Source organism: Neltuma alba, unplaced genomic scaffold, assembly GCF_004799145.2.
Source record: "Neltuma alba isolate B1F8T4 unplaced genomic scaffold, ASM479914v2 tig00012263_pilon, whole genome shotgun sequence".
NCBI lineage: Eukaryota > Viridiplantae > Streptophyta > Magnoliopsida > Fabales > Fabaceae > Neltuma > Neltuma alba.
Window position 1 is genome coordinate 1 of NW_021636789.1, and position 26,351 is coordinate 26,351.

The window sequence follows — 26,351 nt, forward strand, 5'->3', positions numbered from 1 at the left end:
TGCCAGATAAAAAGATCACCTCTAGAACTTTTGCAGAAAGGGTGAGCACAATTGTCAAGTCATTTGGATTAAGTTCCACCGGCTGAGCCTAGATAAATGTTGATATTTCTCATACAACGCTCTTTCTTCTCCCAAAAAAGGTGTCTTTTTGCCTCATAATTTCTGTTCCTTAGGAGTTACTCTCTGGTAAAATTGCTTATCAAATGTGGATGTCTGTGAACATTTGAAACAACACCCCTTGTATCAGCATTCAATATATAAATTCCAAATCTTCAAAACTCCACATGCAATTTGCCTAATGGATAATTTGAACAATCCCATTTATCTTCCATTTGGCTTCCATTGGGGGTCCTTCCAAATATGGATATCTTTCGTGCTCACCCCAAATTCAAATATTTGTTGTTTATCTTAAGGCTCTCAAGGGTATTCTAATTAAGTTAAAGTGAAGAGAATCACGACTTGGGAAAATAGAGTAATCGATTTGAGCTCACAGGAAACCTTGGAGCCCGATCGTGCTCCAAAGGTTGTGTTTAACCTAAACAAACACTTGCCTTTTGTAGTACGTAACGAAGTTACTCGAACAACGAAACAAGCCGTCAAAATGACGTCAATTCATCGAGGAAGAACTGTCGGGACTAAAGCATGTTGAGGAGGATTGTTTTTAATAATCGTTGAGTCATAGGATATTTTTAACAGTAAGAAATTTGTTGAGGCAGACCAAAAAAGTAACAGTTTATGCGTGAGAGCAATGCGCACATTTTCTGCTGTGCTCTCATCAAGGCTTACCAAAAATCGTTGCCATGACTAAATTCTGCATACGGAAATTAGCTGATAAGATCATAGAGTGCTCACATAAATCAAGTCTCTGTAAATGAGAAAGCTTCAAAAATCAGACGACAGGTTTTATCGGGCAGCCAGTGGAAAACCCCTTTTCCAGGGTCAAGTAAGGATGGAAAAGGAAGGGCCTCCAAGGCTGTTCAGCTCCAAGCAAATGCGAAGAAATATAAATAAGTAACCTTATTGTTTAAAAAAACAAATGAAGCTACTGGCCTCGTTGAACACTCACTGGACCTAAATATCATTTGCTTTTATCACTATTACATTTGCTATCCTATCTTGCTTGACTTTGATGAACTGTTGGGGATCATGATTCAGCTCACTACTGCAGAATCCCCAGCGTTAATGCATCATACCGAGACTACCACACATCTCTACTCAACACCCTGTCAAAGTTGCTGAGGAACTCGAGCTACAATGTTGAGCAGAATCATAAGAGAACCTTCTCTTTTCCCATGCATTCCTGTTCACGCATCAGGCGTATCAAGGCTTTTATTAGCACCACAAATACCATAACCAGATCTTGGGGCGTTAGAAGCGCTAGAATGAGTTATTCCACCCTGCCCATATCGTCAAAAGGAGGCATTGGGTTTCTTGATCTGGATTGCTTGAATGCTTCTGTTTTAGCACAAGAACCGGGCATGGCCTGCCTGTTCTGATTAAAATCTGAGGGTGGTGACTGAATGAATGCCCTCTTGCTTCAGGTCCTCTGCTATTCAAAACAGAATTGTCCCGTGATATCGTTTGTTGGAAACTGATTCTTGGATCAGCTCTTTTGTACCTATTCTCTATCACAACTGAAGGCTGTTGTGCCGTAGATGGAAAATTATTCATACGAGAATCCGGTCGTTTGTATCTGTTCTCAGTCACAGCAGGATGGTCTTGTGAGGTAGATGGGGAATTATTTCGTTTGTATCTATTCTCAGTCATCGTTGGCTGCTCTTGTGTGATAGACGGTTGATTATTTCGTCTGTACCTATTCTCAACCATAGCAGGAGGCTCTAAATTACGTTTTGATGGTGAGCCTTCTTTGTGTACAGCATTTGTTCCAGTATCAGCCGAGTTAGCCCTGTCCAGATCACGATTAAAATTAAATACTTCATTGAAATTATCATCGCAAACAAATATGGAACAAGCAATATTCTTCATAATTTATCTGACCTGTCCATCACAAGTGACACATGCTTATAACCATCAGAAAGCACTTCTTCCTCTGTCTCAAACCCTGATTCAGCAGGACTTTCATTCGGATCTTCATCAACGTCGCTAGCCTCTTGAGCCTCAACAGAGTTATTCATCGCATCTTGCAACTTTTTCCCACGGGCACCACCTTTCTTTGGTAGCCCAAATTTGATATGCCTGACAATCACATAAGCTTCTTTTTTCCCCCAGATGCGGTCCACTTTCCACGACAGACACATCTTCTAACTGAAAAGAACTGCTTAAGTATAGAATGGAATGATGGACAAAGATAGGAAAATAACATAAAAGAGACAACTTATAGACAAAATTTAGACAGGAAATCAAGGAATCAAGCAGGTGACAGTCATACCAAAGCAGAAAAGCGCGATAATATTCCTTCAACGTCCTGATCTCCAGCTCCTCCTAATGCCCTGCACTGCTTGCATAACCAAGAATGAGTGAAAGGCCAACAAACATATCAAAATATTTTATAATGCAATGAATGCATGCAAACATGTTGTTATGGCCAAAATTTTCTCAAGACATCTTTTCTTCTTTTCTTATCATGTATGCATGTTGCAGACCCAGAACATGATGTAAGCATGGATGCATCAGTTCATTTAATGAATTGCCATCATAAATTATATATAGATGACTACCATAATTTACATCAAATGACCTATGAGCGTTTAATGATTAGCAATTCAGATGCACGCACGAACCTCACTTCAGAAACATTCTAAAATCACTTCATAATTGCTCCACAGGTATTGTAGAAACACCATCTAAGAACAACCTACTCTTTTTTTTGGGCCAATATGAACACCCTAAACGAAAACCAATTAAATATCAAATGTAGAGGGAGAAAAATTACCTTCACCCGGTAACCCTTCTCCATTAATTTCTAACCATATCTGCTTTCATCTTCAGGTCTTTTAGTTCCTGAGGACATAAGATAAAAATGTCAAAACAGGAAATTTACTTCTCAAGTTCAGTAGGTAACAAAGAAACGCAACATATAATGACACGGGAAAAAAAGATGTAGTGAGGGAAGAAAGGAATATAGAAAATGAACTTACTGCTTTGGCAGAAAAGCGTATTTCCTTGCCAGGCCCTTTTCTCAAACTCAACTCTGACTGCATGTGATAGATATCATATTAAAACAAAGTTGCGTATAGACACACAGGCACATATATACAAACACATATACATGTGGACTATCTTTTTAAATTAAAGAAAATATGCAAAGGCTCATTTTCCAGCCACTTGATAGTTGGCTCTATAATATTTTATGTCAACATCATGTCAAATATGCATCACATACAAATATTCACATAAATTATTCTATCAACTAATATGAAAAGGTTATAAACTTCATGGTCCATTTATTTTTTGCTCCACCCCATAAGGGCATATATTTAAGTCCTGCCAATGATCTCGTTGGCAAAAAATCTATAAGCACCTCTGTCCTCTATAACTGCTCTTTGACCAATTAGGCCTACCTTAACCCTGATGAAATCTCAAAAGCCCACTCACTTGTTCCTTTTTTGTCCAAAATAAAAAAACTAACAAAAGATAGTAAGATAAAATACATTGAAATATTAACTAATTTCCTCCTATGCTTATTCAAAATCCTATATTCTATCTTTATCTATAATTTCTACTGGCAAACAACAGCAAAACTGAACCTTGCTTTTAGCCCGCTCCTTTTCCCTTTCTTGTTGTTTGTACTTTTCCTTGTGGTAGTCCATAATTTTGCAGACAGGCGGTTTTCCATTTTTCTGAACCTGTACAACATTATCAAAATTATAGAGGCCCGGGTGACTATGAGAACAGATCTAATACTTAAAATTACAAATGCCAGTAGAAACATGCTTGAACCTCTATGTGCTGAATCTAAAACAAAAATTATTTGCGGGCATAGGGGTGGGTGAGGTGGCCACTATATGACCCAAACATAAGAGATACTTCTTTTTATTGAAAGAAAATAAAGCTTCTTATTTTTGTTGCAAGTGACAATTTTTCGCCATATGAAATTAGACAAAGTCTCTACCCACCCCGTCTTAAGATTGAAGATTCACAGTCTACGCATCATACAAACCTTTAAAAGTCCCACAAATATCAACAAATCCTTCAGCAAGCTATAATATTTTATTCATTAATTATTTCAACTGAGCACTTCTGTTTAAATGTTGGAACTCTCAGATAACATGGCAAAAGACCTGAAAAAACTTTACCTCCACCAAATCAAGCTTGAGCCGCCTAGCGCGTTGTAATGCTTCAAGCCTAGAAACTATTGAATGTTCTGCATGAATATATAAATTTAATGGGAAATTCAGAGTTCAAACAAAACCAACTTACACATATACAAGCTCCCAAATATGCAAGTACTGATCTTTCCATTGAAGCTAGTACAATGCGGCATATGTCTACACTGTGTTCCATACATTTATCATTTATTATATGCAAAAGACTACAAATCTCCATAAATCCTTAGGCAGTCTTATTCAACTTCCTAAGCATGCTCCATACCATATTTTCGTTAATCCTAGTCACATTTGTTTAATAGGAAGTAAGAGAAAACAACTGTTTGTAAACGCAAATATGGCTGGTAACTTCATGGTCTAGCAAATTTTTAGAAAAACAACCCACAGTTTTAGGACACTAGCCCTTTCAATATAAGATGACTGATCTAAGTATATGGGTGCACTTGCACTCCCTTCCTCCAAATCAGTAATTAAAAGCCAATACAACCTTCCCCTGATAAGTTGATATTTGATTACCAATTGAATTGTAATCATTCTTACTGAAGGTATTAATTATTAGACTGAAAAGAGCCATGCCATGCCCACAACCACGACAACAACATTATTTTTTTAAAAAAAAAAAAAACAGTTTACATTAGCGAATATCAGGAGTATATTTACCATCATCAACTACAAGCCTGATAAACTGCGCAGTAATTTCTTCATTTATTCGCGGCTCACTGTTGTCCATCTTCGTCTTCGACTGAAAACCAAGAATGCACCATCAACCCATAACATCACGGAGAACCATCGAAACCATACATGGTCATCAAAACATCATGCACTGTTATACACAACCTGAAAATCCGTTGCACTGCCTTACTGGATAAAGAAACACAAACCAATTCCGCTAGAACAAACAAATGCATGCCTCAACATTGAAAATTTTACGCTAAGATACCATCACTCATCATACTTCACAACAAACACACCACCCCACTTTTAGTCACCATGAAAGCAAAAGTTTAACATTTTCAACCACTAAAGTTAAAACTTACCTGAGCAGGGGCAGCGAAAAACCTTGCGTTATTATAAACATCAGTGGATCTACTTCGAAAAATCCAGCTTGGTCTCTCAGAAACGCGGGTATTCCGATGCGTGATGGAATTCAATAAAGATGCGCTGGGGAGTTGAATGTAACATCTTCGAAATTGGGTGGACAAGATTTTCAACTTAGATTGCCCGATTCGGCACCAATACGCCATTACTTATGTGCAGTAAAAGAGACCTGGAAACTAATAAACCACTATCATGACACTATTCGTTTGGCAGAGAGGTCGATCCTTTAGCCCAGAGGAAAGTTAGTTTTTCAAACAGCGACTCAGAGCGGCTTTAACAGTTACATACAGCCTTACCAGCTACCCTTGCGCCCGAACTGGAAATTGCTCCCGCGCGCAGGGAAGGGACGACCGGACGAGGAGTGGGGTTACGCGGCCTAGAACCAACGGGGCAGAAGTCATGGAAGCTAGAAAGCGGAAACTGGTGGCGGGGCCATGCTTTACACTCGAAGTTAAATGGCCCTGAGTCGAGGTGGGCCTACAATTAATAGTCCAGAAGTCAGGCCCAAGATTCGGATTAAAATTCTTTTGTTCGCATATCCCGATCTTTTAATTGATATCTTATCATCATAATCCAAAGATAATAAGGGCCTAATATGCCATGTTCGAATCCCCTAAGGAAAAGTGTCTACATTTAGTATCTAATAGTGTCTCAAATAAGATTATCTTAATAAAAAGATACCTATGTTTTAGCAACAACAAAAAAAATAGGAAGGAAAATAATTTTTATAAGAAGAATTTGAGTTGATTTGCAGCCGAAGAAAAATTCCAAAATTATAGATATGAATTATTTTGCATTTTAAACAAAATTAAAAACACAATCAAGTATATCATAATAAGATAAAAGGGATTGGTGATATTCATTTAGTAAATTCTTTAAATTTTTGGAATTAGGTTGTGTGTTTAAGGTCATGTTTGGTTTGATATGCATTATTTAGATTTCTAAGGAATTAATACTTCACTCAAATTAATATTAATTGATAGATTTTATTTTTTGTTTTTAATTATTAAGGTATTTGACTTTGGAATATTTATAATCAAATAGAAATTATAGACTACCTCTAATTCTTAATATAAGGGTCAGTCTGACATTCAATTGATCTTAAATATAAGATCTCAATCTTTGTCTCATATATTTATTCATTTCTTTTAAGGTAATCCGTGCAGTAGTTACATGTGTTAAAAGTTTAATCAAATGATAATTTTATTTAATCCACATGATTAGTAAGGACATTTTAAAAAAAAAAATATATATTTATTACAAATAACTGATTTAATTACTTTTTTAAACTAATTAAATTAATTAATTAGTTTTTATATTAATAATAAGAAGTAGAAGTATAGTTCAGTGCATGACTGCATCCCCCCGGGGGGCAGCATCCATGACTGCATTGTTGTATCTAATATGCAATGCGTGAGCGTACATTTCTAGTTTAGTAAACGAATTGAAATTTATTAATATATTTTTGAGACACAACACAATATTATTTATTGGCAACAGAGCTTAATCTCCCTGATATGCGAGATAAGGGGTATAATTTTCCAATTAAATTTTGTTTTGTACACTCTATTATATTACTTCCGATCCTTAATATAAGATCTTGTTTGAATTTTATTTTAGTTCTAAATATAAGACTCCAATCAATTTTGTCTATCATATTTATACATTTTTTCTCAAAGTAGCCCTTCTAACAATGATAGTTCTAGTCAATACACTTAATTAGCAAGGATATTTTAGAAAATACAACACCTATTTAGGACAAATAACTAACTCAACTTACTTCCTTAATCTCCTCAAATTAGTTAACTAGCTCTTATAATTAGGACCGGATATAGTGTATAAAAATATGCATAATAGAAGCCACCCGAACATTTTGTAGCTTGCTAATTTTTTATTATTCTTAATAAACCTCCCGTGAAAAAACATATTAGATTGTGAATAAAGAGACTTTAAGTACCTGTTTGGATCATAATAGAAATTTTCTATAAACACATTTTACATAAGTAAAGATAAAATTCCTTTCACATACTTGTTTCGTATTCTGTAAATCAATATTAGAAAATTATTTATAAACTACTTAAAAACCATTCTGAATCTTTCTATGCGCAACTTGTAATGTCTCAAATCTGAAGTCCCATCATGTGTTTAGTTTTGCATTATTATAATTAGAGGACCTGGCCATCACATGGATTGGGGGTCCAAAACCCAGCTTTCGATGGGAATTTGAACGATGATACAGAAATTCCAATTTAGTGGTCAACGACTCATCGCAGCTTCACTGCAAGCCAGATAATTCTCTGATATTTCATATCCACCAATATTTTGGAACCTTCAGGAACCCAAAAAAAAAAAAAAAAACCATTTTTAGGCTCAGATCATTCAGGCCTTGCAAACCGGTCAAGCTTAATTATTTTTTTAATCTTCCATGATGTCGAGGGAATCAGTACTTAGTCATAGAGACATATATTTATTTGGGTACAATTTCCATTTTATATTCTAAGTCTTAATTAGATTCTTATCTCATAACACGTAACAATTTAGAAGATTTTTTTATACCAAAAAAAAAAATCAAAGTGAGTTGGATTTGGAGTCAGGATATATCTTTAGATACAGAGAATGTTCACAGAACTTCAAACAATTAAACTGCAATATTTTGAATTCGTGGATTGGGTTGTGGCTGTGAACGTTTTGAGGAAAGATTTATTTATAATGGACCAAAATAACAAGTTAGAAATAAAATCAAAACAAATTACGCAGTGTTTGCTCGATATTGACTAATAATATAATCCCTTACGTAAAGACAGAATGAATTATTAGGTTTAAATACATATCAAGCGGACATGCTTCTCCTGGGGAAGGCTTTCTCGTGGGAAATTGTTATTATAAGAGACTGCTGAACTTCCAGAAGCTATTTTGGCCAGGAAAGAGGCAAAGAACATTCGTTTTCCTGATATTTGTTTGACCACACACAAAGCCAAACGTGGGATTCATTAGCCAATATCGAATTGACTTTGACAAGCTACAGTTACGGGTTGATCTTATCATCAACCAATCAACGAATTAACCAAGATATGCATCATCTGGGGACGGTGTCTGGTGCATGTTTGGCATTAAGTTTATGGCTCAACCAAACTGAGGTCCTACACTTAAAAATAAAAAAGTCTTAACCCAAAATAATGTTTAGAATGACTCCTGAGCAGAATGATTCCTTATCTCAAAAATAACTCTAAAGCTGAAATAACTTTTTTGTGACTTTTAATTTCTTTTAGATTATACTGCCTCTGGTCCTTAATATAAGAATTAGCTGATTAATTTGAGCAGATTAAAAAAATTAGTTGTATAAGTATTTATAATAAATAAGTGTTATATTTCTTAAAATACTCTTATTAATTATGTGTATTAGTTAGAGTTATCATTTGATGAAACATTTAATATATGCAACTGTTATAAGAACGATCTTTAAAAATAAATAAATATAAAAGATAAAATAAATTGATATTTTATATTTAAAATTAAATTAAATATTAAATTAACTCTAAAGAATGGAAAAAGCGGTTGAAAAGTCAGATTTATAGGGTTAAAATCTAAAAACAAAGTTAAAAGTCATAAGGAGAATGTTAACCTCGTAGTTTGCGTGCGCTGTGTACGTATATAAAGTCGATAAAGCAGTTGGTATTCGGTATTGAAGTGACAGGGCTCAAGGAAATTGCCTCCCTTAACTGACCAAAGACTGATTGGAAGTTCGGAACTTGCACGTGTGGGGCCGGGGAATCCATTGTATTAAAATAATTGATGCTTTCTACTCAAAAAAAATAATTGATGCTAAATTATCGGCAAAATATAAATAAATAAATTGATGCTAAATTAAGTGCCCCACGAGACGAACTAGATTATAATATGGCTGAGGGCAGAGCAAGCCAAGTTGACAAATTCTTGTGCTGACTGATCATCTCAAAGAAAAAGATCCACACAATCAACTTAACCTGCAAGCATTTGAATATAATATAGCGTTGAAAAAAAGAAAAAGAAAATCACTTGTAACTTAATGAAGTTATGAAGAGATCTCGCACAATTTTAATATTCAGGAAGTTCTATTTCAATGCAAAATGAACACAATATTAATGGGGTGTTTGGAAGCGCCTTCACAGAACGAAACAAATTCTTTATATATTTACTTGTAAAAATATTTTTAAAATTATAATTTTGATTCCATTCAAACACCGTTTAAACCAAGAATTGGAACATAGAAAATCTCATCATATTTTTTCATACACAGGCACAAACTAAATTTCCCGTTCGGGTGAGGGAAATCAGAACTGCTATAGATTTGTTGAGTTGATAATTATTGCCAGCTTCCTCTAGTAATCTGGGGCATATGAGGAGCCACCTGTGTTATCGGGTATCAACGGGCTAGAGCCAGAATTTAGAATATTTATGATTTGCTTTTCCGGGGTGTTTGGATAAAAATCAAACCATAGTCTTAAAAGTACTTTTACGATCTATGAAGTAAATATATGGAGAAATTTGTCTCGTTTTAACGAAAAAGTGTTCTTGAGAAGCACTTTTCAATGTTGTCAAATACCTCCTAAAAGTATAAGAATGAGTGAAAAAGGAAATAAGTTAATAAAACTTAATAAAATATTTAATTAATAATCAACAAGAATTACAAAGAGTAAATCAACGTCAATATTCAATTCGATATGAAATATGAAATGTTTAATAAGTTATAAATAGCACGGTTCATCTCAATGTCTGCACGATATGCATAAGAATTTGCCTATTAATGTAGATTATCAGATTTTGCCGAGAACTAATAATCCAATAAAATTTGGTCCTAGGCTTTTTGCCCCACTAAGCGCCCAACAGTCGGTCTTGAACTCATCTTACGCCTTGAGTTCAATTATTATTATTATTATTATTATTATATTATTATTGATATTGATTTATGTTCATTGGCTTTATCAGCAGCAAGGAAGAGCTTGCCCAAATTATTTATACCCTGTACTAATTATAAAATCTCATTTGTATTTTATAAACAAAATTATAATTAGGATCACAGGTAGTATTATTTTAATAAAAATGTTGAAGCTTTCAAAAAATTTATTTTAATAAAAATAGGGTTAATATAAATTTTAGTCCTTCAAATTTGCCTTTACTTTGATTTTAGTCCCTAAAGTATTAAATAATAGGTTTTGGTCCTTTAAATTTTTTATAAAATATTAGTCCCTCTAATTTAATAAAGATCTGAATCATTTTGACTATTGAGAGATCAAAACTTATAGTTTGAAACTTAAAAGATTAAAATTAAAATGAGAGCAAAATTGAGAGAGCAACGATCATATGAACCATAAAAACTAAAAAAAAAAAATCTCTTACTTTTTATTTTAATCAAAGATTATATTAACACTAAAAATTAAAAAAAAGTCCCTTTCTTTATATTTTTGTAGTAAAACCATAAATTCCACGTGTTCTCATGTGAACCCTATTTCACGGAAAGCAAAGCCCATAATATTACGGAACCCCTTATCGTCGTCTAAAGAGAAGTTGATTGACTCTCATCTTCTCGTCACTCTCTCTAGCATGGGGTGTGGAGCCCAGTGCTGAACCTCTGCTTTGCTGTCTTCAACCTCTCCCTCGTTGCTGTTTTATGGGCCTGTGTGCGTTGAGAAGAGAGAAAAGAAAAGGCGAGATTTTCTCTTGGTCGAATCCTTCACAACACTTCTACCTTTTAAATGCATCCATGCACCCAATACTAGCTCAGATTGAGCGAGGACCAAATTAACTATAATCCCACTTCTATTCTTTCCTCCTTTATATCCATGGATCCGCAGATCTAATGATTTCATTCACGCTTGACTTTCTCCTTCTTTCCATTTCATTTTCTTCTTCAGCCGGGGTATTCGATATCTCACCATCTAATATCTATAGTCAATTTGTCTAGTCTTGGTATGATCTCTCTCCATAATTTTTACTTCCTGCTCGACCAAAGTAGTAATTGGCGTCAATTATTGGCTCTTGTTGAGATTAGGGTGACTTGGGGATTCTGCTCTTCAATGTGAATGTGAATGTGAATACTCATGTTTAAAAAGCTAACAGAGTTTCATCCAAAAGAAAAAAAAAGCCGACTCTGAGAACAAGCGGGTTTGACCTTTTCTTTTGCGATTGTTGTTTTTTACTTAATTAATTTTTGCTGTGTTGATTGCTTCGTCCTTAGGGTTTGCTTCATGCTCAAAATTTTTGTTCTAACACGAAAGAGGTTGAGTATTTATGGGTTCAGGGAAGCTGTTACCTGCTCCTGAGTGTGATTTGTTGCGTTAAATCCTAATTAGCCCTTGTTAAGGGCTTTTCTGCTTTATGACTGGGTATGTGAATCTTAGTTGACTTTTTCCCCTTAATTCATTGTTGACAGTGAACCGATCTTGTGGTGAGTAGTTCAGGACTTTTGTAATCGAAACTGATAATTCTTGCGGTGAGGAAGTTTTGGGAACGTTGATAGATGAGGAAATTCTGGACGGCTGTTTGGTGAGATGAGGGATGTTATCACAGTTAATGAACCTTCTACAGGCCTGCTTGTGGCCACGTTCCGATCAAAATGCACGTACATGTTCAGATGCTGGAGGTCGACAAGATGGATTGTTGTGGTACAGAGACTCGGGGCAGCACTTGAGCGGTGACTTTTCAATGGCCGTGGTCCAAGCCAATAACTTGCTGGAGGATCAGAGCCAGATTGAATCGGGCAGTTTGAGCACCAGTGAATCTGGTCCTTATGGTACCTTTGTTGGTGTTTATGATGGACATGGAGGCCCTGAGACATCACGGTTTGTTAATGATAACCTCTTTCACCATCTTAAGAGTAAGTGACATCTAGAGGACTGAATTCGTAAAGCTTCTACTTTTGTTATGGTCTACAATTGTCACTTTACTGTATTTCCTGCTGCCTTCCTTTTCAAATCTTTTCGTTGCTATAATCTGTTATTGCTTTTGACTGGACATGGTACATAGAGAGGATACCGTCTGATAAATATGATATGTCCAGGGGAAGAGAAGCAATCGTCTAGTCCATTTCTGTGTTTTAATCTAGATCTTGTTGAGTTACAATGTTTCTAGAACAGAAGTTGTCTATTCTGCTGCTTGAGACAAAAGCTTTGTTGCTTCAGCGGAACCAAGTTGTTGTCTATTTTGAGCCTTTTTAATGGAACAGAAAATTATGTTTTCTGTGCTTGTTTTGATTTCTGTTTAGCAGTTGACCAGTGAAACCACCAAAGTGGTGTCAATAAGTGATCAATTGTTTTTTCCTTTTCATTACTTAATTTGTTTTTCTGAACCAGTCTAACCAATAAAGCATGGGTGAGGATCTTGTTTCTGGGTGGTGGCAGTGAGTATTTTTCACTGTAGTTTATTTTATGTTTCCATCATTCTATCACTTATAAAATTAAGTAAACCTGAAAGTATGAAAAGCGAGTGGTGTGCACTGACTTGATGCTGTGGGAATGGTGTATCATACTTGAGGAGTTTATGTAGCAGTAGTTTGTGGATTCGGCTTATGGTGACTGTTCTTCCATATGTTTGTTGATAAAAAATCATCTTGCTCTACTTTTAATTGCAGGGTTTGCTGCGGAGCAGCAATCAATGTCAGTTGATGTAATTCGCAAGGCACTTCAAGCTACAGAAGAGGGATTTATGTCTCTTGTTGCCAGACAGTGGCCAATGAAACCACAAATCGCAGCTGTTGGGTCATGCTGTCTAGTTGGTGTTATTTGTAATGGAACCCTTTATGTAGCTAATCTTGGTGATTCAAGAGCTGTTTTGGGAAGAGTGGTCAAGGCAACTGGGGACGTACTAGCTTTGCAACTGTCAACGGAGCACAATGTGGGGATAGAGTCTGTAAGACAGGAGCTGCATTCTTTGCACCCTGATGACAAACAGATTGTTGTTTTGAAGCATAATGTATGGCGTGTGAAGGGCCTTATACAAGTAAGTCATTTGTAGCTCATAATAATAGTTTTCTTGTGTCTAGAGCTAATCAAGTACCTGCTTTTGCTGCATGATGTACAATTGTACATTTAGATACACATTAGAGTGGCAGCTCAAGACTACATTCTTGAAGTTATGTGAGCAGAAATACTAGTATTACCTGACCTAATGTAATTTTTTTAATTGAAATTAATACTAATATATATGTCTTCAGGGCCTTTTGTTTTCTGGTTCCCAAAGCCATATATTAGCACATTGATAAAATATAAAATATAAAATATAATATTAGAAAAATAAGTTAAAATGCATTTGGGAGAGTGGGGATTTAAAATAATTTCCCACTAATTCCTCTCATTCTTCTTAACGGAAAAAAGTAATACGATTTAACCTGCTGCCTAGTAAAGTATATTTGGAAAAGAACTTGATTTATGTAAGTTAAACCCCTATATTGAGATGCTTTAGATGGTGTTATTTGAAATTTTGTTATTAATTCTTTTGCGTCTTCATTCATTTTGTTTTTTTCCCCTGGACTTAAATCATGTCCAATCCTTGCCATGGTCCTTACAGATGATCTAAAGTCTTTAAACTTTGCAGGTTTCAAGATCTATTGGTGACGTTTATTTGAAAAAGGCCGAGTTCAATAGAGAACCTCTATATGCTAAGTTTCGACTTCGGGAGCCATTCAAGAGGCCAATACTGAGTTCAGAACCATCAATATCAGTGACCCAATTGCAGCCACATGATCAATTTATTATATTTGCATCTGATGGGCTCTGGGAGCACCTTAGCAATCAAGATGCAGTTGATATAGTTAAAAATAATCCTCATAGGGTAAGAATCACATTTCAATCTGCGCCAGATTTAATAGTTGAATCATGGTCATGCGATGCTGCAGACCTGACTAGGTTCCCCGCCCCCAAAATGGTTGGTGTTGATTGTTCCGTTATCGTGATCTGTTGCATGTTTCACAACTTGTATTTTGCCTATGGGGAGAATTTGTGGGGGAGATTATTTTAGCATAAACCATCGATGTTGCAAGTTAGAGCACATTCAATGAGATGAGGGCAAATGCATATTCATCATGAAGTTGCCTGTCTTTAGGGAAGGAAATTGAATGGTCGTTCCCTTTACTTGTCCGGAAATATTTTTGGTGTGCCCACCTATACATTGTTTGAGCATGTTACATTTGCAACGGATAGAAGCTGTCAAAGTTGTTAATCTGCCTCAAGTGGAAACAGAATTTTATTAAGTAGTGGATTCGTACCCACCATGTATTCCATTAAGCAAATACTTAGACACTGTCTCTGAATGCAGAGACGGATTCTGGATGACAAATGCCATAGTGAAGGGGAGTTCATTTTGGCAGATACAGAGGGAAATCTCTTGAGATCTAATGGTCTTGCCATATTTAGGCTCGAAAGTTTTATTCTTTGATTCTACCTGAAAAAGTTGTATCCAATGATCTTCATGAAGAAATCCTATTGAGTTATTGTTATTGTCATTTGACATCATACATTACTGATATGCTGATATTAATTGATTTCTAATCCGATTGACAGTCCTTATATGTATATTTTTGAAACTTGATATGAGCTGCTGATGCATGGCAGGCAGAAAACATGGCACAAAATGGATTAATGCTTAATCTGCTATCTCTCTTTCTGCTATCTCTCTTTCAGGGAAGTGCGAGGAGGCTGGTGAAAGCTGCCCTTCAAGAAGCAGCAAAGAAGAGAGAAATGAGATATTCAGACCTAAAGAAGATTGATCGTGGGGTTCGTCGACATTTCCATGATGATATAACTGTGATTGTTGTGTTCCTGGATTCGAATATCCTGAGTAAGGCAAGCTTTGTGAGGTTCAATAGTATATCTGTTAGAGGTGGTGGCATCAACTTGCCTCCTAACACACTGGCACCTTGTATGACACCAGCAGAGACTGGTGGTACCTGATTTAAGTTGTATCATACCTTTCTATGTTGTATCATTCTCTTGTGTGAATACCAGGCGTCTTCAAATAGCAATGAGAGAGTCCGGTCAAAAAAAAAAAAAAAGCAATGAGAGAGGAGCAGAACTTTAATTCTTTAAAGCTTGGTTTGGATAGGGAGAAAAATGGGAGGAAAAAAAGGAGAAGAGAATACTACGAGAAAAACTTTCAAAAATAGTATAAAAATTTACTATTTTTGAAAATTTCCTCTTCATATTTTTTTTTAAAATAATCCAAACCAGTAGTAAATGCGAAATCGTAACTTACTAGAATAGCACTCCTCCGGGAGTAATACTTATGTTACCCCTTCTTCCAACATACTAAAAGAACAATGGGGATCTTCCCATGACCATGATATAAGTTGTGTTTGTGCCAAGCTTATTCTCTTCACGATTTCCTTTTCTTTGAGCTATTGTCTGTTTTGCGGGAAACAGCTCGAGAATTATTTTTTTAATGCCCTTCTTCAAGTAAGAGGAAGGAGAGTATAGTATGTTTCAAAATATATTTGGTATGGTTATAAAATAGATGTAACCCTGAAATTACTTTTATTTGATTGGTGTATATAGTAATATGCAAATATCATAATATTACTATAAAAATTTAACAAGTTCTAGATATTAGTCTGGTTTCGCGCTTATGGCTCACACTGGTGATGCAAAGCCACGAGAAACTGATTTAATTGTCGAAACAAAGTAAAAAACGAAATATATGTTTGTTTGAAATCATAATTTTGGTAGTAAAATACACTCTAAAGCTAGCATGATTTACGCCAATTTAAAAAGGTATTTTAATTTTGTATTAAATGGATATGGAAAATATTTTACTAACTAAAATAGTATAAGCTAAATAAATTTAGACGTTCTCCTAGACCTGATAAATTAAGGATTTTTTTTATAATGACAAAATTGTCTATTCTTGATTATTACAAACAATTATTTTAGTTTCCCATAAACAAATAATTATTTTATTGTGAGAAGTATGAACGTCTCTTTACAAATTAAGGAAATTAAAACTTAAAATGTTTTTCCAAATTAGTAACTAGTGATATGTATACAAATATTATTTAATGATTGAAAAACTGAGATGAATAAGCTCGGACAACCAAATGCTATGCTAAATCCTAAATGTGCCTCAGCCCTCAAGCACCATAACCACGGTTGTTCCAGAGAAGCAAAATGGAAGAGCTGATTGTGCGTGTACGTGTGTGCGCTACACCAATTGTGACGAGTCCCCCCCCCCCCCCCCCCCCCCAAAAAAAAAAAAAAAGGCCAGCTATATTAAGAAAATAAAACAGTTACGTAGTACATGACCCAAGTAACGACTAACTCGATTGAATTCAAAAGGAGAAAAACATGCTTTAAAATTAAAGACACCTACACAAGACACTTGAAACACACACAAGGTAATACTACCCTGAGACATGAAATCCACAAACTCATAACCACACTAAATATAGAAGCCTACATGAATTGTTTTGATGTATTATACATATATAAACTTACAACCCGTAAATTATTCTGTATTAACATTACCGCATTACTTTTAGGGATATCACATGGCAGTAGCAAACTTTAGGCTCGGTAGAATCATAGGACAATGACTCTGGGGAGTAGCAACTGCACGATATTTTGTCAGCGAAAGTGAACATGTAATGATGAAAAATGCCTTTGAAGGAAAGAGTTTTTTACTCGTTATTATTGTACAAGTGCGTATTTTACCCAAGACTAGCTACCACATTCTGTTTCGGAGTTTGAAAGATAAAGCAACGATTCTAAATTAGAAGGAAAAAAGAGAAACGCGGCATCACATTTCGATATATGAACACTGCGTTCTCCCTGACTACCGTAGGTACAGGGAAACCAAGAATTGAGAGAGAACAATGATTTCACTTACAACAGTAGCAGGGAAGTGTATGCCTAGAAATGGGACAACATCTACATGCAACCAGCTCTCTACAACTGACCCTACTGCTGCACCTGCTATGAGCCCTCCTATGCTTATAACAGTGGCCTTCCCTGCAAGCGTTACAAGCACAAAATCCTTATAGATTTTGCATTTTAACTTCACAAGCGCAAAGCAGAGGGAGAATAGAACATTAAACAATCTATTCAACTTAGGTGAAAGTCTGTACACGCTTCAGTGAGTTTAAGCTTTGGCTTATTGAAGTAAATACGAACATGTTACTCAATAAGAGACTTCTATTTGCTTTCGCAAACGCATGCCAAGTAAGATCTCTGAGTTAGTAACATGACCTATTTAAAATTAAACGTATTGATTCACTTGAAACCAAAACTTGAACAAACCAGAACGTGTACAAGGAAGTTCCTTACCCAACTTTACATTCTTTTTGGTCATAAAGTACAAGGAAGCTCCAAAGCTACCAGCCAAAATGAGTCCAGGAACATCAGCTGCAGCATATGATGCAGCGGATGTAGAAGCATCATTAATATAGGCTAAACCCATCAAAGCACCGTAAACTCCAGCTTGTACACCTAAAGCACTAGTTGAGGGAGTCTCTACTGAAACTGATGAATTCTTTATTGTAGTTTGGAACCATTGAGGTATTGACCCCAAACCAGATGGCTTCACAGGTTTGACATCAGCATAACGAATTTTACTATCCACTACTTTTCCTGTTCGCCGTTGAGTTAGGCTCTGCATAAGTAACATGTCATACGCAGCCTCGACCTAGAAGAAATTAAGCAATCACACCAATCAACAAGGGAACGGAGTTTATCTAGAACTCAAAAGTAGTAAAGCACATATTTGGAACACGAGATAATGATGCATGACCCTGATGACCAGCTTGATTCACCACCCAAGTCAAATACCCTATATATTTCCATGATTAAAAATCAATCATTCAGAAAATGTTATTGGCGACATCTACAAACATTAATGGTTATTCTTCAGTTTTCAATCTAATTCAAACATTATACATTACACAGAAAAAAGAAGTATCAAGCCTAATAAGAAGTACAGATGATGACACGATAGGAGGCACAACTCGACACGACACGACACGGATACGGCAATATAACAGAATATGCCGTGTCCGCTATCGAGCCGCCTTGAACTTTGAGGTATATACATTTATTGAACACGATCACTTTTGAAGATAAGTCAGCATGGAGCACCAAGGCTTCCAATTCCCTCGTGTGTAGAATCAGAGAACCCAACATCAACTACAACGACTGACCTCTAACCCATCTCAGAACCAAAATTCAATTTGAAGCTTCTAATCTGGATTTACTGTTGGAAGCAAGTTCGCCTTAAAGCAAGACCCAAAAACAAAACTTTATTGTTCTGTGAGGGCACCCCTCAATCCAAGTTCCCCTTTTAGACTAATAATCTTGACAGTAATTTATTTAATCTGCAGGCGAACGTCTGAATGCAGATGAGGGGCCATCATTAAATACTATGAGGATGAATGGAATCCAGATTACGTTCAAATTCTCTAAAATTAAAGAAAGAGTGAAATAGGAAGAGCAGGATAAGCAAACCTGCGCAACCGCTTCCTGGTCATCCTGACAAGTGGCGAGGATGGATTTCTTGGCGCGGAGTATGTCGTCGAAGGAAGCTCCCTCAGAGACTCCGAGAAGCTTCAGTGCGTTTTCTACAGACATCTGCAACGGCGCCGACTCGTCGTCGGCTCCCGAGCCGGCTTGAACCCGTGAGACAGTCCTCAATAGCGTACGCCTAGAGTGTACCAGCGCCCCCCGCCACGGTTCCTTTGCAATAGACTTTCCAATCGGAGCTGCCTCGAGCACTCGAACCGGCGGTCTAGTGAAGGCTGAACCAGGGGAGAGACGCTCGGGGTGAACGGAAAGGGTGGCAGCCATCTCTCAGAAAAACGAAGAGCTTGGGCCACAGAGGGTAACGAGTAATTTTAACGGTGAGTAACAACATAAAGCGCCAAATTTTGACGTAACTTGAGAACTGTATCTAACCATTGGGTTTGAAAGTAGACCAGTAAGTTTTCACCTGAGGAGGTCCGTCGACGCAAAAAAAATCAATGACAACGTCATACTCAACTTTTTCCCCCTTTTAACAATTTTTTTTTTTTAAATTCTCCTCATGCTCGATTGATCGATTAGATAGATACTTACTGGCAATTCAAGCTGTAAATTTAATTACAGTAATCGAACCAGAAACGATCCTCTTTGAATATTGCGACCACCACAGCTATACAGTACACACTGACACCCTCCTTCAAGAGCCACAGAAACGACAGTATAAATATTTGGCGACTACATGACGAAACTAACCAATGTGATGAATGGTGGTGGACAAGCCAACAGGAAAACCGCCTGGCAAGAAGAAGTAATATATTTATGGCTGAGGTATATGGGATACTAGTGCGCTGGTAATAGCATCCATTAATAACCACAGATCGGTATCATTATAGCTGCTGATTATTATTAATTTTGTGTCTTCCCGGCTTATCATAACCGGTCGCTGAAAGTCGTTGCACATAATAGTCGAATCATGCTTGCTTGCGGAAGGATCGCATTTCCACCGTGCTTACCAAACGCTAGGAGGAACCCAAGAGTGTTTCGTTGCGGAGCTGAACCTCTACTAGGCTATTCCGATGGAGGACACAGTGGCAAAAAAAAAGTAGTAGTCGTTGGTTCTGGCTGGGCTGGTCTTGGAGCTGCTCATCACCTTTGTAATCAGGTCTTTTTTTTTTTGGGATTACAAAGGCAAGCTCACGCTTGAGATAGACAAAAAGAAACAAGCAAAAACATCATCAGTTTGGAGGGTCACGCTTGAGGTTTCTTTAATCGTTCTATTGGATTCTGTTTCAGGGTTTCGACGTCACCGTTCTTGAAGGAGACAAGGGTTTTGGATATCCTGACACTACAGCAGTCCGGGGTAATTCTTCTTCTTTCAGGTTATAGAAGAAAAACGAGAAGACTAAATTTTAAATTCTTTCCGCATCTTGTTCTACAAAATTGGCGACTAAATTGTGCAGTTTATGACGGTTTTAGTGTTCTACCGATACTCCGTGAATTACTTACTATCTACATTTTGGAAAGAATGCCGATGAAGTTGAAATGAGTATTCATTTTAGGATAGAGGACAATAAATTTCTTCCTCTGTATTTAACGCTTTCAAAGCACTCATTTTCCTTCTCAAAAGACCATTGATCTCACTTTTGATTATGTTTGCCACGACTTAGATGGTCACTGAATTTATTTATTTATTTTCTTCTAGGTTATTATCGAGCCTTTCGGAACATATTTAGCCTCGTTGATGAGTTGGGCATTAAGCCCTTCACAAATTGGACAAAATCTGCACAATATTCTGAACAGGGACTGGAGGTAACTATGATGCTATACAATTACATACATTATCCACCATTTTTTTTAGTGATAACATTATCCATCACTTAGTACGCTTCCGCTTCTGTACCTCCTCTGTTTCTGTTGGATAAATGCCCTCTCGAATGACTTAAGAGAAACTGTATCTACTTGCAGGTAGAATTCCCAATATTTCAAGATTTGCCTCAATTGCCTGCTCCATTGGGAACCTTGTACTACAGCCAAGTATGAAGCTTTTTCAGCCTCATCTGTCATTTTCTTAGAGTTGCTATCCTCATATGTGAATTACTTTGTTTGCAGTTCTTTCGGCTTCCTTTGTTGGATAGGTTGACATTTCTACCCTTAATGGTTGCAGGTAAATATCCATGAAGTGTCTTTTCATTTGACCTGCACTATTGGAATTTGAAAAAAGTGAAATGGCTAGGGATTTATATCCTCCTGCATATTTGGGTAATTATGTATAGATATACCTGCTAAAAGCCTATAATTACTTCAGTCATTATTCATACTTCTATATCTATAATGTAAGTTTCATTTAGTAGAATTGGGATCAAATAGCTTGGCATGTTGGGCAAATTTTGGTTATCACCATCTTTTCTTCAGCTAGATGTGGCTTCTTCCGCATAAATTGAGTTGGAAGGGGAGTAATACTGTTTGGATGTTCAGATGTATGAAAACGTAGCTTCTCATATATTTATACCGTCGGTAGTTGTTTAGTGCTGAAAGGGGATGCCTTGATTATTTTTCCATATACGTTTTACAAAAAATACTACAAATACATAGCTCCTCTGTGAAACCAATTAAACTTTCCCATAATAAGTATGTACGAATGCGAGCTTTTCAATTCTTCTGGGCCGTGGGGGAGGTAACTGAGAGACATAAAACCTTAAGAATTACCATTTTATCTTCGCTTCGGCTTGAATAGATGAAACTCAATTGATATGTTTCTAACTTTCCATTGACATGGTCATGATTTAACAGAAAACTTCTTTCTTAAAAAGTCAGTATTAGTTTATCTATCCCTATGTTTTTGTTCAATCTACCTCCCGACACATAATTGTTTTTTCCAATGAGCAGAACGGAATTGCTTTTCATCCAATTCATATTTCCACTTCATTATCCTTGAAAATTTACTGACAAAGCATTCTTATTCCAGTGATTGACTTTGAAACCGACACAGCCTGGAGGAAATACGATTCAAGTAAGCTTTTTTCAAATTCAAGAGAATCAGCTAATTTGACAAGCGACTCATTGGGATGTTCAAATTGGTAGTTACTGCAAGGGAGCTTTTCAAACATTTTGGCTGCTCAGAAAGGCTTTATCGGGATATACTAGGCCCGTTGGTTCATGTGGGTCTTTTTGCTCCAGCAGCAAGCATGTAGTGCTGCTGCAGTGCTGGGACTGCTAAATTATTATCCTTGCTCACCAGGTTCGTAGTTGCAGTTTGATGCTTTGGTTATTCCCTGCAGCATATCAAGAAATTTGGTAAATCCTACTCTCCTAGTTTGCAAGAGATTTGAGCAACAAAGACATCCAGAAAAAGTTAGGAAATAATTGTTTTTTTTAAATAGGAGAAGCAGCTAAAAAGAAATGTCAAAGACATAGGAAATGTTTTCCCTTGTGTTTTTATAATTTTTTTGGCTAATTTGAAACGTGGCTCATGAAAATTTTTTTTATAATCCACCTTCTGTTTGAGGAGCCTATGGGTCACTAATAAATGTAAAATAACATCAAGAGAGCACACTTGTAATTGGACTAGGCAATGAGTACATTTTAAACATAATATATTCAATTTCTATTGTTCTCAAATCACTCGTTCTGCAGTGCACATTGCCATTGCACTTGTTTTACGTTTTATCTACCCTGACATTTACTTTCTTAGAATGCCTGAATAAGTTTATCTACTTTGTGGAGCCAGAAAGATTTTGACATGGCATGGCCTCGGGGAGCTGTAAAAGAAAAAACTTTTTGAGCCATGGATGGATTCCTAAGAGCTAAGGGCTGTAAATTTGTGGAAGATAGTAAAGTGACAGATTTACGTCGTGATGAGGAAACAGGTTGTGTTTAGAGGTAGTTTGTGGCAGATGACACTACAAAGCTGATGCGGTGATTATGGCAGTGGCAATTTCTGGTCTACAAGAGATTATAAAGGGCAGGTATGCTGTTTCTGAATTTGGTAGCTTATAATCATTTATTGATAGTCATATACTAATCTTGCAATTAGCTTCAAGCCTTTAATTTCTATATAGCAATTTTTAGTGTATTGACATAATGTTATGAAGGCTCTGAACCTGTGCTTGTTTTTTTACGGCTACTCGTATACACCTGTTAAATGACCTTACAAAAGTGGATTCAAATTTTTTCTGCTTGTTATTTTTAGCATTTCACAGAAGTAAACCCACTTACTGATTTTTCTTCCTGCCCTTCTTAATTGGCTACTACCTTTTCTTTTAGCCCAACATTATGTTCACAGGGAGGACTTTCTGAGGTTCTGAACTTGGGAAGCATTGATGTTCTCAGTGTTAAACTTTGGCTTGACCAGAGGTTTGGGATAATAAAACCTTTTCGATTGTAATACTTTCATGCACTAATCAGACATGGCTCAAAACACTGTCCATCTTTCTTAGAGGAACCAGATCATCTCTGTTACTTATTTTTCTAACATAGTTAAAACTGGTGCCACAGCTCAAATAAATGATGGTATACCTTGCATTGTTGTTGTCCGTTCTAGTATCATCTGTAGCTTCTGGCAGGTCTTCTGAATTGTACCAACTGGTTTGTTGGCCAGTATGCCCTGATTTTTTGTTGTCAAATCCTTGTTTACCAGGTAAAGATTCCAGCTGCGAGCAATGCTTGCTCTGGATTTGAGACTCATTTGCATGGACATTCTTTGACTTGAATGTCATTCAAGATGAGCATCAAAGTGATTCTATGACAGTTTTGCAAGCTGACTTTGTAAGTGTTTTCAGTTCTGTTTTTCTCATCAGATGCTAAGCTACTTCCTACCTCTACTTCAGGCACAAAGATTACTTCTGTGTGTGGATGTTCTTACGGATCTATTGGCCAGTATGCCCCTGATTTTTGTTGTCAAATCCTTGTTTACCAGGTAAAGATTCCAGCTGCGAGCAATGCTTGCTCTGGATTTGACAACTCATTTGCATGGACATTCTTTGACTTGAATGTCATTCAAGATGAGCATCAAAGTGATTCTATGACAGTTTTGCAAGCTGACTTTGTAAGTGTTCAGTTCTGTTTTTCTCTCATCAGATGCTAAGCTACTTCCTACCTCTACTTCAGGCACAAAGATTACTTCTGTGTGTGGATGTTCTTACGGATCTAATTACATGACATGATTGATTGTGGTAGTATTATGCAAATGAGTTGTTGCCGCTGAAGGATGAGCAGATGGTTGTCAAATTGAAGTCCTACCTCTCCAATTGTATTAGAGAATTTGAGAATGCTAGCGTGGTTGAGAAAGAGATTGGTAGATATCCCAAATCTTTGACCCACTTCTTCCCAGGTACAACGTGATTAGTGTGTGTGTGGTCCTTGTTCTAATGGGTGGATTTGAAGTTTAGTTGTTCCAACTTACATACATAATCCGTCTAACCGTTCATCATAAAAGACATATCTAGGGCTGGTTTGGATCTCCGTTTTGGAGAGATAACGTGACTAGGAAACTGGAGAACGCACGTTGGTGAGTCATTTGGTGATAAAAGTTTGTTTGGGTAGGCTACTTCTCAAACTAACTTTTGGAAAAAATGCCAAGCGCGTTATAACGCTGGGATTTCTAACTTATAGAGCTTGTAACGTGGAGAGAAAAGGAATAAAGATGAAAAAGAAAGATAAGAGTATTTGAATAGGTCCTATCTTGATCCAATACTTTGATTTTTTTTCCAAGATGAAAAAAATTAACTAATAAAATTTAGTTTATTTAATTTATTATTTTTCTAAAATTTATCAACTTGCATACATATCATATAAGATTAAGAAGAAGCTAAATAAATTACTTAATTGTATTATATGTTACATGATATTTCTAAAATATTCATGTGCATTATTAGATATTTAGATTATACATTAGTTTATATGGTCAAATATATTAATTTGAAGAAAAGCGATAAATATAAATATTTTAAAATAATTTATTTAACCTTATTAGTCTTATCAAATTAGTTAACTGAGTCTTATATTGGGAACTAGGTAGTATATTGTAAAACTTATATCCTTTTTCATCATTTTCTATCTAAACTTGTTTTTTATTATCCATCCAACTGAGTTTTAACTTTTTAAACTTACTTTCTAAAAATCAATTCAAACATAAATCACATTATACTAGTTGACTTTTATCCTAATTAAATTTTGCAAAAATCAGGTAGAATAAAAGTCAGTTTTGTTACCACTCATCTAAACACATCCAGGTGGATTCTGTGGTAGAATTAATTGCGTAGGCACACCAGTTAACGTCATATTATGCCAATAGCGTTTACCTGAAGTGCTGATAACCGTGTTAAGATAGGTGGCGCATGGTTGAGTTGTTACCAACTTGATAACAAAATCTTATTAACTGCATCGGTGTATCTAATTCCTTAACATACATTAAACCAATATTTTCAATGATTATAGTGGATAGATTATAACTCGTGGATCTAATTTTCCACTCGTGAATGGGATCTAGAATAACACCTGCTGGTGTTCTATTTCTTTCATAGGTTCATACAAGAACGCGATGCGTGCGTCCACATCTTTCCCAAACTTGTTCATGGCGGGTGATTGGATTGTTAACCGACACGGCTCATGGGCACAGGTTGAACTTTGATATCATCCTTTTTGTTGGTTGCATTAATTACAAGGCAGGAAGTTTCGTGCTTGCAAGTAATATGATTGTATATCTTGACAGGAAAAATCTTATGTGACGGGGCTAGAAGCTGCCAATCGAGTGGTGGACTATCTCGAAGAGGGAAGCTTTGCTAGGATACTACCTGTAGAAGAAGCTGAGCCACATATTCAGACTCTTCGTGATGCCAATAAAAGCTTGAACGATCTCAGGGCCCAGCTTTCGTTGTCCATTACCCAATTATTGCCTTCATTGAGCTGATTCGCTGACATCCTTTGAAATTTTGAGAGATCAACTTGAGATAAAATCGCTTACAAGCTGCATATTTCAAATGAGTTGATCTTCCTGCCATCTTTCAACTTTCAATAGTTGCTATACATAGAAGATGGGAGGATCGCAAAATTTTGAAATACCTTTAATTAGTGAATGATATGGGTCAGCTGCAATCTAGAGTGGCAGGATTGATCATTTTTCCGCTGGATGTATCTATTGGCTTTATTGTTAAAAAGATGTAAAAATACAAGTATTTCTGTTCAGAATGCTTTTGAATTGGAAAGGGAGAAGAGATGTTATAGGTGCATATCTTGTGTCTTTCTACTGGACAGCCACTGAATCAAACTCCAAGCTCAACCACAGATGCCCATTCTCAAAAACATGATATTGAGATGAACAGATAAATTATGACACCTAAGTTACGTGCATCATTGTAATTGAAGAATGCCAGCAACACTTGGGCGAAGGCTTAACCGGCATGAATAAAAACTTTTATAAAGGTAAACTAATTTTTGAACTTTTACTCAAACATAAAATAAATATTATAAAACAATAATCAGATCATCAGTATATAAT

General features: G+C 36.2%; 3 protein-coding genes and 1 pseudogene across 3 annotated transcripts; 2 read left to right on the forward strand and 2 right to left on the reverse strand.

Moving 5' to 3' along the window:
* Positions 1 to 1,534: 1,534 nt before the first annotated feature.
* Positions 1,535 to 5,765, reverse strand: LOC114725702 (translation initiation factor IF3-1, mitochondrial-like). Its single transcript, XM_028912240.1, is given in 10 exon segments — positions 1,535 to 1,906; positions 1,999 to 2,265; positions 2,390 to 2,455; positions 2,894 to 2,925; positions 2,928 to 2,961; positions 3,099 to 3,155; positions 3,708 to 3,806; positions 4,257 to 4,324; positions 4,947 to 5,028; positions 5,324 to 5,765. Coding segments are annotated over 9 exon segments (783 nt in total). The 5' UTR covers positions 5,531 to 5,765; the 3' UTR covers positions 1,535 to 1,906; positions 1,999 to 2,127.
* Positions 5,766 to 10,980: 5,215 nt separating this feature from the next.
* Positions 10,981 to 15,378, forward strand: LOC114725705 (probable protein phosphatase 2C 79). Its single transcript, XM_028912243.1, has 5 exons — positions 10,981 to 11,330; positions 11,794 to 12,237; positions 12,991 to 13,358; positions 13,953 to 14,189; positions 15,038 to 15,378. Exons 2-5 carry the CDS (start codon positions 11,919 to 11,921, stop codon positions 15,305 to 15,307), a joined length of 1,194 nt encoding a protein of 397 aa, XP_028768076.1. The 5' UTR covers positions 10,981 to 11,330; positions 11,794 to 11,918; the 3' UTR covers positions 15,308 to 15,378.
* A 1,604-nt stretch (positions 15,379 to 16,982) lies between these two features.
* On the reverse strand, positions 16,983 to 19,328 carry LOC114725707 (protein CHAPERONE-LIKE PROTEIN OF POR1, chloroplastic). Its single transcript, XM_028912245.1, has 3 exons — positions 18,845 to 19,328; positions 17,672 to 18,029; positions 16,983 to 17,356 (listed from the first exon to the last, which is right to left on the reverse strand). The coding sequence occupies exons 1-3, from the start codon at positions 19,181 to 19,183 to the stop codon at positions 17,181 to 17,183; spliced, it is 873 nt and encodes a 290-aa protein (XP_028768078.1). The 5' UTR covers positions 19,184 to 19,328; the 3' UTR covers positions 16,983 to 17,180.
* Positions 19,329 to 19,428: 100 nt separating this feature from the next.
* LOC114725708 (uncharacterized) lies at positions 19,429 to 26,082 on the forward strand (annotated as a pseudogene).
* The last annotated feature ends 269 nt before the right edge of the window (positions 26,083 to 26,351 follow it).